This window comes from Jaculus jaculus, chromosome 14 (genome assembly GCF_020740685.1).
Source record: "Jaculus jaculus isolate mJacJac1 chromosome 14, mJacJac1.mat.Y.cur, whole genome shotgun sequence".
Taxonomy (NCBI): domain Eukaryota; kingdom Metazoa; phylum Chordata; class Mammalia; order Rodentia; family Dipodidae; genus Jaculus; species Jaculus jaculus.
Genome location: NC_059115.1, coordinates 3613754 through 3630472, shown reverse-complemented (window position 1 = coordinate 3630472; position 16719 = coordinate 3613754). Strand labels below are relative to the sequence as shown.

Sequence of the window (16719 nt, the reverse complement as noted above, 5' to 3'; positions counted from 1 at the left end):
GGGCGTGGCTCAGAGGAAGAGCACTTGTCTAGAGTCCACAGTGAGGGGCTGGAGGCGTGGCTCAGAGGTAGAGCACTTGTCTAGATCCACAGAGAGGGGCTGGGGGCGTGGCTCAGAGGTAGAGCACTTGTCTAGATCCACAGTGAGGGGCTGGGGGCGTGGCTCAGAGGTAGAGCACTTGTCTAGATCCACAGTGAGGGGCTGGGGGCGTGGCTCAGAGGTAGAGCACTTGTCTAGATCCACAGTGAGGGGCTGGGGGCGTGGCTCAGAGGTACAGCACTTGTCTAGAGTCCACAGTGAGGGGCTGGGGGCGTGGCTCAGAGGTAGAGCACTTGTCTAGAGTCCACAGTGAGGGGCTGGGGGCGTGGCTCTGAAGTAGAGCACTTGTCCAGGATCCACAGTGAACACTTGTTATATGTGGGAAGCCCTAAATCCAACCCAGTATTACAACTGACAATAGGATCTGTACTCGTGTTTATTCATTTTTCTAAAAATCACCACAGGCTGAGCACACTGATGACCTGTCCTCCATTGTAGTAGACCTACATCCGTCCCCATCATTACTCAGAAATGTATAAAAACCCACCTCGGTGATGAGGGCATGTCATCCACTTGCCCTTTTGGGGGACCTTTTGTGACAATGTCAACAGTCACTACACATTTCCTGGAGTTCTGGCGTCGAGAGCTGACATTTCCTGGAATTCCTGCTTCCAGAGTCTTCTGGCCATGAAGTGCCTCATGGGTATACAACCTCTTGGCGGCCTTTCCACAGGGAGATTGAGTCCTTTCTGTTTGGATGTGTCCAGAGACAGATGCCTCACTCATGTCCTTCCCAAGCAAAACAGAAAAGGCAGTGTCCCCCAAAAGTGTCTTGGAACTATACAACCCCATAAACCCAACCAGCACACTCAACACATACACACACAGAAACAGAAGTCTGATTCTTCTAACAAGTCTGGCAGGACCCCCTGCCAGAGGGGCAGGGACGAGCTCCAGCAGCAAAGCCCAGATCAGGGAGGCCAGGAAGAACCGCATCAAGAAGGCCAGAGGGCTGGAGAGATGGCTTAGCGGTTAAGGTGCTTGCCTGCAAAGCCTAAGCACCCAGGTTCAAATCTCCAGAAGCCACATAAGCCAGATGCACAAGGGGGCGCATGCGTCTGGAGGTCATTGACAGTGGCTGGAGGTCCTTCCCTTCTGTCTCACATAAATAAAATACATAAAAGGGAGACAAGAGGGAGTAATTGGGAGGGGTTTATGGTTAAATTGTATATGCGCACAAAACTGTCAACAAAATAAGGCATAAGTCACAAGAAAAAAAAAAAAAGACAGGGTCAGAGCTGGACGTTGTAACACATGTCTGGAATCCCAGTAGCATCACAAGAAAAAGGCCATTCTCGGTTATGAGTCTGAGGCCAGCCTGGACTGCATGAAAAAGAGTGGTGGGGGTGGTCATAGTTGTAGAGAGTGGTCTAGGACTGGTCACCCTGGGGCTTCCCAGGTGGAGGGTGTGTGTCCAGGAGTAATGTTTGAGTTCTCAGCATGCCTGGCTTCAAAGAGGAGGCTACAGTATGGTGTGTGCTCATATGCAGTCAGGACAGTATATACAAATACAGTGAACTCTCACAAGACTACGCATAAGAGCCATTCGCAGAGTACTTGCCCAAAGTCCCGTAGGATCGTTTGCCCCTCACCAGCCTCAGGGTCTTGTGTATGTGGGTTGTTGGGGGGGTGCCTAGCCCAGGCTGGGCTTCACTCAATATGAAGCTAGCTTTGCACCCCCGATCCTCCTGCCTCCACCTCTCCAGCGCTGGGATCGCAGGTGTGCCCACCGTACCCCGCATCACCTGGACTTGGCTGCCATTAACTGTGCCAGTGGTGGGAGTTCTAACCGCAGATAGAGGCACCTCTGCCCAGCTTCAGACCAGCAACCCTTGTTCTTGGCCGCGGATGAACTACTCAAGGTGCAGCCTGTTCCAGACAGACAAGAAGGCACTGGTCGCAGAGACAGGATTGCAGCAACGTTACCCTTGCTTCCCAGGGCTTCCGCCTCCCACCGTGCTGTCCTCTCCCTGGAGACATCAGCCGCTGTGAGAACACACCGACCTCTGCCGCCCGTCAGTGTTTGGCAGGACCGGCCACCGTGTGTCAGGCATTGCTGTCAGAGCTGGGGTTGGTTACACCAGAGACCACTCTGGGCAAGGAGGCAAGAATACCAGCAAACAGGCAAATGCCTTAATAAGGTCATTTTGACAGTAATATGTGCTATCAGGACTGGAGAGATGGCTCAGTGATTAAGGCACTTGCCTGAGGAACCTACGGACTTAAGTTGGACTCCCTAGAGCCCACGTAAGCCAGATGCACAGGGTGGCACATGCATATGGAATTTGTTTGCAGCGGCTGGAGGTGCTGGCACGCCCATTCTCTCTCTACCTCTTTCTGTAATAAATAAGAGAGGACTCTCACAAAACAAAACAAAAAATACTATTTGCTATGAGGAAAACTAACTGGTCAGTTATGTGGATGTGCAAGCTACCCAACTTGAGGTAATCAGAGAAGTCCTCTTTGTGGGGACATTTCAGTAGAGACCTGGACAAGGAGCCGGTCACAAAAACAATAACCGGTCGTCGTGGCGCATGCCTATAATTCCAGCAGTGGGGAGGCTGAGGTTGGAGGATCACTGTAGTTCAGGGCCAGCCTGGGCTCAGTGAGGCCCCTTTCCTGCCTCAAAACAACGAAACAAAAAGACAGCGTGTGCATAAGTCCCGAGGCAGGACCTACTACGGCCAACTCAAAAACAAAAAGGGTTTAAAAAAAAGAAGGTCATTACAACAGAGGAAGCCAATAACCATAATATAGAAACCCCTTAAAGGGACAGGAACACACATGCCAGAAACACCCTGAAACACCCAGCACCCATAAAATGGGGGTAGTCACACCCTTTCCCAAACTCAGAGGGATTGCTCCATGGTCACAGGGATGCCGGGCAGGAAGTAAGGACTTCGATTCCTGCATATCCAGAAAGCCTCATTCCCATCTGGTCGCTGCCATGCCCACACACTTGCCCCCTCCCTTCGGTTTTGTTGGAACAAAAACAGAGAGGGAGAGCAGAGTCCGAGGGTCTCTCTAGGGGTCATTGGTTCACCCCACAGGGAGACAGACCTTCCATCAGAAAGAATCGATTAAGGTCGGAGAGGCCTATTTCTAAGCGTAGAGACAACGGGAAGCCCTAACCTGTGGACCCCACTCCAGCTCAGGAGTCTAATAGTCACTGAGCATAACAATCCCAGAAACCAAACCCAACCCCTTCAAGCCCTCAGGATTGCGCTGGAGAGATGGCTTAGCCTGCAAAGCCAAAGGACCAAGGTTCGATTCCCCAGGACCCACTTAAGCCAGATGCACAAGGTGGCCCTGGTGTGCCCATTCTCTCTCAAATAAATAAAATCATATTTAAAAAAAAATAAAGGGGGGGAAAAAAAAAGTCCCCAGGATTGAGTAGCACCCTTCCACCCACCCCACAACCCGTTTTCACAAGGCACCCCAGCCACCCCCACGCCTGCCCCTCGCTGGGTGGACTCAGGGGGGTGTCAATATGACCTGGGCATCAGCTAACATCTCGTCCAAGGCCTGCAGCAGGACGCCGTGGGCGGCCCGGTACCCCAGCCCGCCTGTGGCCGCGGCACCACCCGCGGGCCACAGGAAGGACAGCGCGCCCAGGGCCGCCCCGCCCGCCGTGCCCTCGCCCGCCCAGGATCCCAGCCGGGCTTCCACCTCCGCGCGCGTCACGGGGCCCGGGAAGCGCGCGCGCTCGGCTAGCGTCCCCGGAGCCAGGCCCAGGGCGCGCTCGCGCCGCGCAACGGCCGCCGGTTCGAGCCCCAGCGCCCGCCGCCACTCGGCCAGCTGCCCGCGGAGAAGGGCCACGTCGCAAGCCCAGCCCAGGCCGGGTACAGGGGCGGCGGCGGCCGCCAAGCTGGCCAGTAGAGCCGGCCTCCAGGCCCCGGCCCGCAACGCCGCGGCTTTCCTCCGGGCTTCGCGGGGAGACGCCGGGGGCAGCGCCAGCAGCAGGGCTCCGGCCTGGGCCGGGGGCAGCGCGCGGCGCAGCCAAGTGGCCAGTCCAGGGAGGCCGTGCAGCCGTAGGGGGAACACGGGCGGCGGCGTCTCCTCCAGCACCTCCCACGTCTCGTCCTCGGGGCTGCACGCGGCCGTGCGCCCCGTCTCCCCACCATCAGCTTTCTTAGCGCTGCCCACAACCGGTGGCAAATCCCCGCCGCCTGCTTTCGATCCGGCGCCACAGTTTTTTCCCTCCTGAAATCCTCCTCCTTCTCCACTAGCCTTCTCCAACTTGTCCTCTTCTTCCAGGGATTCCGGGGGATCCTCGCCCTGGCCATCGGTTCGCACGCCGGCTAGGGGCGCATCAGGTGACACCAAAGCGCGTCCCTGAGCCCAGTCCTCGGCCGTGGGGACCCCGGGCGTGACGAGGATGAGGGCATCGTAGTGGGTCGGGTGAGAGGTTGTGGCAGGACAAGTGGCCGTGGGGCCCAGAGGGACGGCCCAGAGTACCACATTGGGGCGCTCCGGAGCTGGGAACGGGGTGGGTCCCGCGGGCGCCTTAGTAGGCGCAGCACCTCGATCGTCAGTATCCAGTCCTAAAAGTATGTCCAGCACCATGCCCATGTCCGCTCGGCCAGCCACAGCCAGATCCAGCCGCGCACTGCCCAGGCGCTCCAGGCCAGCGCGCACCCACGACAGCGCCGCCTCCAGACCACCGGTCTCAAAGGCTTCGCGCACAGCTTCCAGCTCGGCTGCGCCCAGCACCTCGAAGCCATCCTGGGCCGGGGGTAGGTGCCTGTGGGGACCGGGGAGCAGGAAGGGATAGGGTTAGGGATAGCATAGCGGTAACACCTGGGCTGGGGAAACGACCCCGGAAGCTTTCTGAAGAATCCCCCAAACATGACCAGGAGCTGAGCCTGGTGGCGCACGCCTTTAATCAGAAGTAGGGGGATTGTGGTGAGGCTAGCCGGGGACTATAGAGTCCAGATCAGTCTGGGTTAGAGTGAGATCTTACCTGGAAAAACCCAAACCAAAGCTAAAGAAAAGCAAAAACAAAACAAAAAAAAAAAAGATGGCTTAAGTCGTTAAGACACTTGCCTGTGAAACTTAAGGACCCAGGTTCGAGTCTACAGGTCCCACGTAAGCCAGATGCACAAGGTGGCACATGTGTCTGGAGTATTTTTGCAGTGGCTAGAGGCCCTGGCACACCCATTCTCTTTCTCCCCCTCTCTGTCGTTAATAAATAATGTGCTGGGCATGGTGGCACACGCCTTTAATCCCAGCACTGGAGAGGCAGAGGTAGGAGGATCACTGTGAGTTCGAGGCCACCCTGAGACTACATAATGAATTCTAGGTCAGACTGAGCTAGAGTGAGACACTACCTTGAAAAAAATAAAAAACACCTTTAATTCCTGCACTCTGGAGGCAGAGGTGGGAGGCTATTCCATGAGGAGGCCATCCTGAGATTACATAGTGAATTCCAGGTTAGCCTGGGCTACAGGGAGACCCCACCTTGAAAAACAAAAGAAAAACAAAACAAAACATAATCAGGAAAGGGAAGGGCTTATGGAACACCAAATAAAAACAGGTGATAAAGCTGGGATTTAAAAATGCCACCTGGACCAAAAAAAAAAAAAAAAGAAAGAAAGAAAGCCAGGCATGGTGGCGCACGCCTTTAATCCCAGCACTGGGGAGGCAGAGGTAGGAGGATCGCCGTGAGTTCAAGGCCACCCTGAGATTCCATAGTGAATTCCAGGTCAGCCTGGGCTAGAGCGAGACCCTACCTCGAAAAACAACAAAAAAAGCCACCAGGCCAGGTTCTAGAGGATAGGTAGGCTTGCAACAGAGCCACAAAGGGACTGCTAAAACTTCCCCTGGACCTAGCCCAGGACGCTTTCAGGCCCCACAAATCTTACAGGACAGAGAGACAGCTGCACTGTGGTCTATTCCAATGTTTGGCACTATTGGCAAGGACTCTGCCAAGGTCCCCAAGGCCACTCTTCCCAGGCCGGGGGACAAGTCTCATCTCCTACTTTGTTACCAAGGAGGTTGACAAGGATCACGTGTGGCTAAGGAAAAAAAGGAGCAATAAGCCAGGTGTGGCGCACGCCTTTAATCCCAGCGCTGGGGAGGCAGAGGTAGGGGGATGACAGTGAGTTCGAGGCCACTCTGAGACCACACAGTGAACTCCAGGTCAGCCTGGGCTACAGCCAGACCCTGCCTCTAAAAACCAAAATAAATAAATAAATAAATGAAAAACGTGATGGGGGGATGCGCCTGAGACTCGTTTTGAAGCCCATAAAATGTGGCAAGTGGTATTTGAGGGAGTGGATTTTGGAGGTAGTAAGCAGAGAAATGAGAAGGGGTTGGGAGAAAGGAAGTGGGAGGCACCCCAAATTATTAAATTTCCTCGAGTGTATGACATTGTACATGGAAGGGGGGAGGGGGAGGGGCGCTCTCTTCCGGAGAGAATCAGCCTGATGAGGGGACTCTTCATAAGATCACAAATGCTCTTTCTTGGAGAGATGCATCCTTCAATGTTTTGTCTGCGGGGCCGTTATTTGCAAGACATTTCCAGGTCCTCTCCTAGAATTCTCACTAGAGAGGGGGTGCCCATGTCCTCAGAAGGCTTGCAGAAGGCAGGACCTTCACAACTGGCCCTCCAAGTGACCCTTGGCGGGAGAGCAGGCCTAGATAACAGAACACCAGTTAAAGCTCTTATTTACCGTGGATCCTCCCTGATCTCAAAATCTGCCCCTGGGGTCGGGGAGTCTGGGCCAAGAAGCAGGGCATGGATTTAGGTTGCCTCAAATTGGCCCTGGGGAGGGGTGGGAGGGTAGATGTCAATGACCCAGTTGGGAGCCGTGGTGCGGTGACTCAGGCCTTTAATCCCACTGGGGAGGTTGAGGTAGGAGGATCTCTGTGAGCTGGAGGCCACCCTGAGACTAGAGTGAATTCCTATCTCCAAAATCCAAAGAAGAAGAAGAAAAAAAAAAAAGACCAACTTGGATCAATGATGTCCCTTTCTCTAAGCTAAAGGGTGGGGTCTGGTGTATCTCAAAGACCAAGGAGAGCCGGGCGTGGTGGCGCAATGCCTTTATTCCCAGCACTTGGGAGGCTAAGGGAGGAGAGGATCAATCAAGGTGGGTTCAAAGCCACCCTGAGATTACCTAGTGAATTCCATGTCAGCCTGGGCTAGGGGGAGATCCTATCTCGAAAAACAAACAATAGCGGGGTGTATAGACTGATGGGACTAGGGGTCCTCACCTCTGCAGCGCCTCCGCCTGGCTCCGCAGCACCGTCCGCAGGCGCTCCAGCTCCTCGCAGCAGTCTCGGCTACCGCAGTCGGCCGGCAGCACAAAGAGGGGCGCAGCTGCCAGCCCCTCGCTGTCCAGCAAGGCCTTGGTCTGCTGACGGGCCTGGCTGTCATTCAGTGAATCCCCAGGAGGGACGTTCCGCACAGCCAGCAGCGGGGTCCCTCTGGCCAGGGCGGCCCTCGCTGCCTCTGCCAACGCTGGGGCCAAAGGCTGGCCATCGCTCTCAGGTTCCCGCAGCACCAGTACCAGCACGTTGGCCTCGGCCGCCCAGGGCCCAGGAGCTGCGGGTGGGCAGCTCAGTTCACCCAGAAACAGGCCAGGACCAGCAGTTCTGAGGCTGGGGATCCCGGTGTCCGGCCGTGAGGGATCGGGGATCTCGACGGTGTCCACGTTCTTGTCGCACAGGGCGGCGATCACAGCCGACTTCCCGGAGCCTGGAGGCCCCAGGAACAAGACGGTCACGTCACCTCGCGGGGGAGGCATCGCTGGAAAGCAAAGCAGAGAAGTGGGGGTGGGTGGGTGTTGGTGGACGAGAGAGAGACTTCAGAAAGGCTTCTGTCCTCCACCTCCTCCCCCTATTTTTTGCATTCTCTGCAGGGCCGAGAAATCCAATGCCCAGGGAGGGCCTGTTCCCTGGGGAACCTCTCTCGATTTTTATTTGATTGAGAGAGAATGGGCGCGCCAGGGCCTCTGCAAACGACCTCCAGATGCATGCACCACCTTGTGCATCTGGCGTACGTGGGTCCTGGGGAATCGAACCTGGGATCTTTGACTTCGCAGGCAAAAGCCTTAGCCGCTAAGACCCTCTCTCTCGATGCAAGCGTGTCGCTGAACCCCAAACAAACAAACAAACAAAATCCCCGAAATCCTACAAGCAATCCCTCCCATCCCTCCAGGACGCGGGATGATGAAGAAATCCCCTTCCCCAGCTCCCCAAAGCACCCACCGAGCAAAGGACGCAGGGCACACGGCGATCGCTACGGGAAGATCGGCGGGAGGTGAAGCCCGACCCCTGGGGACCCGGCGGACGGAGCCCGAAGAGGCCCGATCGCGTTTGGGCGGCTCTCACCTTTAGTCATTCCTTTCGTGGGTGGGCGTGTCTTGCAGTGGGGACGCTGCGTTCTCCAACGCCGCGGACGCCCGATGTGCGCACGCGCGCTCCTGCCAGGCGGAGGCGCCTGCGCGGAAAGCCTGTACGGCAAGCGCGGCTCTGCAGGCGAGGCGCCGGCGCTGTACGGCTGAGGTCTGTACGGAACGCGCGTCCGTGACGTCATCACGCCGCCCCCCTGCCCCGAGAGTCTAGAGCCGCCAAGGGGCGCTGTTCGGCTTCCGTCCGGGGGAGGCGCTGTGGCGACAGAACGACGGGCGCGGCGCAAGGCAAGCCCTGGCCGGGACCACAGCACAGACCCTTGGGTGACCCGATCCATCGTCGGGCCCGCGGTGGACGAAGTATATACATACATACAGAGATAAGTTATTTTAAAAAAAAAAGACAGGCAGGCTGGGCATCGTGGCACACACCTGGGAGGCAGAGGTAGGAGGCTCACTGTGAGTTCGAGGCCGCCCTGAAACTTAAGGGTCTTCTCACCTGTGTGACCTATGACCTCTGTCACCAGCCTCACCTCGCCTCGCCAAAGGAGATATCTTTCCTTGACATCCTTTTTTTTTTTTGTTTTGTTTTGTTTTGGTTTGGTTTCTCGAGGTTGGGTCTCACCCTAAGCCCAGGCTGACCTCCTGGAATTCACTATGTATTCTCAGGGTGGCCTCAGACGCAGGGCGACCCTCCTACCTCTGAGGCAGAGTGCTGGGATTAAAGGCTTGGGAATCTCTTTTTAAATATTTTATTTTTATTTATTAATTTGAGAGAAAGAGAATGGGCACACCAGGGCCTCCAGCCACTGCAAATGAACTCCAGACACATGCACCACCTTGGGCATCTGGCTTACGTGGCTCCTGGGGAATCGAACCTTGGGCTCTTAAGCTTTGCCAGCAAGCACCTTAACCGCTAAGCTATCTCTCCAGCCCCTCCCCAGGACGGTCTCCATATGCGATGGATGATACTTGTCTACCTAGCATGCTGTTGGGGTCCAAAGAGATGGTGTGCGTGGATGCCAAGGGATTTAGCAGGGTGATGACAGACGTGCTAATATCGTGATCAGAGGTCGCAGTCAATGTTATTAACGCACTCCGAAGAGACCACGGAGCAGCAGGCTTCTCCCAAAGGGAGAACACGTGACCAATGAGCCAACCTCTGTGATTACTGCCCCATAGAGAGAGGTGCGTGTAGCTGTGATGCTAAGGGGATCTCTAGCATTTCAATATCCTTTCCCTGCTGGGAGGAGCTGGAATGGCGCTATCTGCCAGGAAGGGCCTTAAAAGTACATACATCCGTGTAAGATATATTTACCATCCTCTGGCCAGAAAAGGGATCAGAGCGGATCCGGCGAGGCCTGGTCTGGAGACTGGGGAATATCTATTGTGAGAGAAGGCCCAAGATTCTACTTTCAACTGTGCCCTAGACGTTCAGTGTGATTGAGTCTGTTTCCCATGGCAAGAGACTGCCATTCCCCAATTGGAAGGGCTGTTAGGAGATTAGCTGTAGAAAAGGGAAGAGCCTGTGCTGGGGGAATGGCTTAGCAGTTAAGGCCTTTGCCTGGGAAGCCAAAGGACCTTGTTCTATTCCCCAACACCCACATATGCCAGATGCACAAGGGGGCGCACGTGTCTGGAGTTTGTTTGCAGTGGCTGGAAGCCCTCTCTTTCTCTTTGCCTCTTCCTCTCTCAAATAAATAAATAAAATATTTTTTAAGAAAGAAGAAATGGGAGGGAATTTCCGTGGGATATATTTTTAAATTAAAAAAAGAAACGGGAAGAGCTTGATAATAACGAAGCTAGCCAGTTTGACTTGCAGCAATAGCTCCTCCCACTGACTGACTGAATGTGCTGGGTGCATTCATTCTCAAACTATGAATGAATCTAACATCTCGTTTGTCCTAATAATGGACCAAATAAAATCGAAACTGTAAGAAAAGCCAGTGTCAATGCCATACAGACAAGAGCCACCAGAAATGCACCTGGTTTGAACAAATTGGGTTTACGGCTCCAATAATTGTCAGGTGGGGTAGCACACACCTTTAATCCCAGCTCTGTGAAGGCAGAAAGGTAGGAGGTTGTCTGTGAGTTCTAGGCCACCCCAAAACTAATTCCAGGTCAGCTTAGGCTAGAGAAAGACCCTACTGAAAAAAAAAAATTTTTTTTTTGCAGTGCTGGGCCCTAAACTTAGGGTGTTGTACATGCTTGACAAGAGTTCTTCCACTGAGTCATGTCCCCAGTCACCCACTGAAGGATTCTGAGAGAGCACTCTGCTACCGAGCTGCATCCCCAGCTGGTTTCTTGGCATTGTAACATCCACCACGGGGCGCTGGGAGTATCTCAGGAAGAGTATCAAGAAAAACTTACAGGATTTGGGCTTGCTTTTAGGATGGGTTCTGAAAGGGAGAGCTCAGGGTTGCACAATGCCATGAAAGAGGAGCAAATCCAAGACTTTATTTTTATTTTATTTTATTTTTTTCCCCTGAGGTAGTTCAGGCTGACCTGGAATTCATTATGTAGGCTCAGGGTGGCCTTGAACTCACAGCGATCCTCCTACCTCTCGAGTGCTGGGATTAAAGGCGTGTGCCACCACGCCGCCAACTTCAATTGGTGCCTTAATCAGCTTTACATAGGAGGGAGGAAGAAAGTGAGGCGGAGGCTGAATGACAGAACAGCGGCAGCCACTCCTCTTAGCCAGGATAGAGAGCCACTGGGTTAAGGCTTGGACACGGCTCATAGTTTGTATTCAGACATGACTGTGGGGCGGTGTTATCTTGATGCATCCCAGGCATGCCGTGGCCTGGTCTGCCCGCCGGTGTTCTGTGAATGTTTCTATTCATGAGGGCACCGGAGCCTCACAGCGTCAGGGCAGCTCCCAGTGTCACAGCTGCTTGTCGCTGCCACGGTAGCTATGATTGCAAACAGCACTGTTCTGAGCACTTGAATGCTACTGTCATGACACCGTTTTCCAGATAAGGAACAAACGGTTGTACTTGCGCAGGAAACAGATCTGTGGCTCAGTCCCAGGCAGTGTGGTCATCACACCACTGTGTCAGGCCGGCGGGCTCTGGATCTGGATCCCAGCGTGTCTTTTCACCTCCTAACCTCGGCACCTTGGGCAACCTGCCTCTGTCTGCTCACCCGCAAACGACAGTCCTGTACCTCTGGCCAGCAGCAGTAGCCGGCCAAACACTGGCGTGATGGTGGGGCTCCAGAGAGGTCTTGGAGATGCCTTCTGGCCTCCTGCCCCACATCCCTCGGGACTACAGCTCCCACAGTGCACTGGCCGCCTCATCACCTTCGCTGACTCCAAGTTCCAGGAGGGGCCTCTTCAGCGGTGCGGGCTCCTTCCCCTCCTCCAAGGCCCTGATCACCCATCAGCACGGCCACCGTCCAGCCCCAGCCGCCAAGCCCTCCACGCCAGGTGTGCCCACCAAGGCCCAGCCTACCTTCAGTGCCCTGACTGTGGCAAGACCTTTGAGTGGGCCGCTTCTTCTCTGAGGTGGCACCAGTGGGTTCATAAGGCCCATGCCACCCCTGCCCCCTTTACCTGCACTGAATGTGGTCAGGACTTTGCCCGAGAAGCCTGGCTCCATCAACACTACATCTACTGTGCTAGGGAGGAGCTCTGAGTTGGGTTTGAGCTCTCTCCATAGTGATGGGAACGCTGTGGCTGGCGGACCCCACCCATGTTAGAGGCGCAGGTCTCCTTCAGGGGTTTCACTCTCCCCACCCCCACTCACTGGCATGGCAAAGAGCTCCGAGACCCAGAAGATTGTCACACAGAGCTATCGGCTTTGGAGGACACGGGGCCTTTAGGGAAGCAGAGAAATCAACAAGTAGTGAGATGTATAAAAAAAATGAGAGAGGAGGCTGGAGAGATGACTTAGTGGTTAAGGCACTTGCCTGCAAAGCCAAAGGACTCAGGTTCGATTCCCCAGGACCCACGAAAACCAGATGCACAAGGGGGCGCATGCATCTGGAGTTGGTTTGCAGTGGCTGGAGGCCCTGGTGCGTCCATTCTCTCTCTCTGCTTCTTTCTACCTCTCAAATAAAAATATTTTAAAATTAAAAAAGGAAATGAAAGCTGGGTGTGGTGGCACACACCTTTAATCACAGTACTCGGGAGGCAGAGATAGGAGGATCACTATGAATTTGAGGTCACCCTGAGACTACATAGCAAATTCCGGGTCAACCTGGACTACGATGAGACCCTACCTCAAAAAAAAAAAAAAGTGTTTAGCACTGCAATGTCTCTATCACACCTTCCAAGGCTCAGGGTCTAATGCGGAAGAGTTGGCAGAAAGAATGTAAGAGCCAAAGGAAGGGTAGGACTCCTTACAACGTGCTCCTCCAAACACAAAATGGCCTGGATATCCATGACCTCACAGTGCCTGACACTACCTACACAAGACCATAAGAGGGAAAGATCACAACATCAAAATTAAAAGGGAGACTGAGATGGGGAGGGGATATGATGGAGAGTGGAGTTTCAAGGGGGAAAATGAGGGGAGGGAGGGAATTACCATGGGATATTGTTTACAATTATGGAAGTTGTCAATAATTTTTATTTTTTATTTTTCAAGGTAGGGTCTCACTTTAGCTCAGGCTGACCTGGATTTCTCTACGTAATCTCAGGGTAGCCTCGAACTCATAGTGATCCTCCTACCTCTGCCTCCTGAGTGCTGGGATTAAAGGCGTGCACCACCACGCCTGGCTAATAAAAAGTTTTAATTAAAAAAATAACAAAAGGAAATAAGAGAGCAAGGAAAAATGATTTGTGTCAGTCACCTTTGATTCACCCCACATGGGTGCCATTAGCTGAGGAAGCAAACTGCCCAGGCGGTGTGCCTGGGAGGGGGCAGGGAAGTAAGGCTTTGCTGGCCCGCGATCCTGATGGGTTTGTTCTAAACCTGGAGCAACTTGGGGAATATTGGAGAGTTGTGATTTGTGATCTTGTCTCCTCCAACACCCGCCAGGGGCTATGGCATTTGATTGTACTATCCCGTCCCCAGATGATCTACACCCTATTCAATAAGGCTAGTGATGGACTGTTTCTATATGCAAAAGGAGATGACCTGACTAAACCAATAAAAATAGCATTTAAAGATAAGACATCCCGGGCTGGAGAGATGGCTTAGCGGTTAAGCGCTTGCCTGTGAAGCCTAAGGACCCCAGTTCGAGGCTCGGTTCCCCAGGTCCCACATTGGCCAGATGCACAAGGGGGCGCACGCATCTGGAGTTCGTTTACAGTGGCTGGAAGCCCTGGCGCGCCCATTCTCTCTCTCCCCTTCTGTCTGTCTTTCTCTCTGTGTCTGTCACTCTCAAATAAATAAATAAAAAATGAACAAAAAATATTTAAAAAAAAAAGATAAGACATCTGTATTAACATAAATGACTAAACGGACCCTGAGCCAGGCGTGGTGGTGCACACCCTTTAATCCCAGCACTTGGGAGGCAGAGGTAGGCAGATCACCGTGAGTTCAAGGCCACCCTAAGGCTACATGGCGAATTCCAGGTCAGCTCCTGAGCTAGAGTGAGACCCTACCTTGATAAACCAAAACAAAACAAAAGCCCTCTTTTGAGTGGGAATTGCCAGAGGACGTATGGGGAGGGAATCTCAGGGCAGAGCTAAACTAACCCTGCAGAGAACTAGTTTGGAATCAAACACAGATACCTTCTGTATCACTTTTTTTTTTAATTAAAAAAAAAATCATTTGCCAGGAAAGAGAATGGGCACACCAGGGCCTCTAGCTGTTGCAAACAGACGCATGTGCCACCTTTTTAAAGACATGTATATATAATTTATTTGAGAAAGGGAGAAAGAGGCAAATAGATTGGATGCAACGGGGCCCCTAGCCACTGCTAGGACTCCAGATGCATGTGCCACCTTGTGTATCTGGCTTTATGTGGGTCCTGGGGAATCAAACCCCGGTTGCGTAGGTCATTAGGCTTTGCAGGCAAGTGTCTTAACCACCAAGCCATCACTCCAGCCCTGTGTTATGTTTCATTTGGCCAATTCTGGGAGATTTCCCATGGAGACCCTATTTTCAGGTCTCCTGGAACATCCAACACAGGGTTTGCATGGTCAGCAGGGGCAGGGCACAAGGTACAAGCTGGAGATGAGCAATGGGTGTGCCCCCCAGACTGGAGACAAACCCTGCCAGGCCCTCTGGACTCACTAACCTGTCCCGACCAGCCCTGGAAACAGCGGCTAGTGCCTTGGGCACAATACTCGCATACTCTGAATTGAGAGATGTTTTTCAAGCTCACAGATGAGATGGGTGAGGTAGAGACCTTTTTCTCAATTATTTATTACAGAGAAAAAATGAGTCAGATAGAATGAAGGGCATACCAGGGCTTCTAGCCACTTTGTGCAGCTGGTTTACACGGGTACTGGGGAATTGAACCGGGGTCCTTTGGCTTTGATGGCAAACGCCTCAATTGCTAAGCCAACTTTCCATCTCCCCTCCCCCCTTTTATTTGAGGTAGGGTCTCACTCTAGCCCAGGCTGACGTGGAATTCACTAAGTAGCCTCAGGGTAGTTTTGAACTTGTGGCAATCCTACCTCTGCCTCCAAAGTGCTGGGATTAAAGGTGTACCACCATGTACACCTGGTTTACATGGGTCCTGAGGATTTGAACCTGGGTCCTTTGACTTTGTAGGCAAGCGCCTTAAGCACTAAGCCATCTCTGCAGGTCAGCTCTATTTTTTACAATAGTGGCTAGCCATCCTCAAGTATTTTGTTACAGCTGCACATAAGGACGAGCTTTCCTAGTTCTCTGGGGTGCTGGGCTCTAGTGGCTCCGGAAGCCCTCTTGCACACCGCAGTGGGTGGTCAGGTCTTGCAATTGAGGGATGAGAAGCCGTGAAAGATGCCTTGGTCTGAGATCCCGTGACAGGCATCATGGCGCAAAGGCTTCTGGTCCAAGCGGGCATGGGGCACCAGAGATGGGGAAATGATTCCTTCACAGATAGCCCGACTCAGCTTGGGCAAACTTATGCCCCATGGAACTATGGGTTTGGAAATCCAGATCTTACAACTTTTTAAGAATTTTTTTGTTTGTTTTTCGAGGTAGGGTCTCACTGTAGCCCAGGCTGATCTGGGATTTACTATGTAGTCTCAGGATTGCCTGGAACTCATGGTGATCCTCCTACCTCTGTCTCCCACGCACTGCTCTTTTTTATTTATTTATTTATTTATTTTGTTTTGTTTTCTTGGTTTTTCGAGGTAGGGTCTCACTCTGGTCCAGGCTGACCTGGAATTAACTCTGTAGTCTCAGGGTGGCCTCGAACTCATGGCGATCCTCCTACCTCTGCCTCCCGAGTGCTGGGATTAAAGGCGTGCGCCACCACGCCTGGCTTATTTGTTTTTTTTAAAAGTGAGACGACTTTTCAATTCTGCTCAGTGGTCTTAAGAGCTTAAGAGCTTCAGCACTCACAAAGTCAGCACAGCTCACAAGGTGGGGGAACAGAGTTTCAGGCACACAGCCTTGGCAAGAGCTCATGCTTTGCATCTGGTCCTGTGTTCGAACTTGGCCCTCTGCTTCTCAGTGGATGTGTGACTTTCCAGCGGGCAGCCCCACTTCTCTTTGTCTGGGCGTAGCAGTACAACATGCTCGTGAAGGGCTGCAGGGATGGTTTAGCATTTAAGGTGCTCACCTGCAGAGCCTAAGGACCCAGATTCTATTCCCCAGGACTTATGTAAGCCAGATGCACAAGGTGGTTCATGCATCTGGAGTTCTTTGCAGAGATTGAAGGCCATGGTGTACTCATTTTGTGCTCTCTCTCTCAAATAAATAAATGGAAATTTTAAAATGCTCATGGAGCTGGAGAGATGGTTTAGTGGTTAAGGTGCTTGCCTGTGAAGCCTAAGGACCTATGTTTGATTCCCCAGGACCCATGTAAGCTAGATGCACAGGGTGGCTCATGGAAGCCCTGATGCACCCATTCTTCTCTGTCTCAAATAAACAAATAGTCCCTGTGGGGGATGGGATTGTGGTTCGGAGAAGGAGCGCTTGCCCAGCATGAGCAAGGCCTTGGGCTCAATTCCCCATGCTGAGAAGAGCTTCTATGAGGAGGGAAGGAAACTGAGGCCTGTGCAGCCGCGTCTGCTCCTGTGGATCTCTTCTCCTCCCAGTGCTCCTCTTGCCTGCTTCTGCACCCGCAGTTTTCCACAAAGGTCCCAGGCAGGCTCCTCCCTCAGACCACCGAGCTCTGTGTTCCCCCAGACAGCTGCAGGGCCCACTCCCGCTCCAGGCCC

At 53.2% G+C, this 16719-nt stretch overlaps 2 protein-coding genes across 2 annotated transcripts; one reads left to right on the top strand and one right to left on the bottom strand.

Moving 5' to 3' along the window:
* Positions 1-457: 457 nt before the first annotated feature.
* Positions 458-8474, bottom strand: Irgq (immunity related GTPase Q). The gene is made up of 3 exons (XM_045134150.1): positions 8311-8474; positions 7315-7849; positions 458-4843 (listed from the first exon to the last, which is right to left on the bottom strand). Exons 2-3 carry the CDS (start codon positions 7845-7847, stop codon positions 3574-3576), a joined length of 1803 nt encoding a protein of 600 aa, XP_044990085.1. The 5' UTR covers positions 7848-7849; positions 8311-8474; the 3' UTR covers positions 458-3573.
* A 3182-nt stretch (positions 8475-11656) lies between these two features.
* Znf576 (zinc finger protein 576) lies at positions 11657-12116 on the top strand. Its single transcript, XM_004673172.2, is given in 3 exon segments — positions 11657-11793; positions 11795-11907; positions 11910-12116. Coding segments are annotated over 3 exon segments (429 nt in total). The 3' UTR covers positions 12089-12116.
* The last annotated feature ends 4603 nt before the right edge of the window (positions 12117-16719 follow it).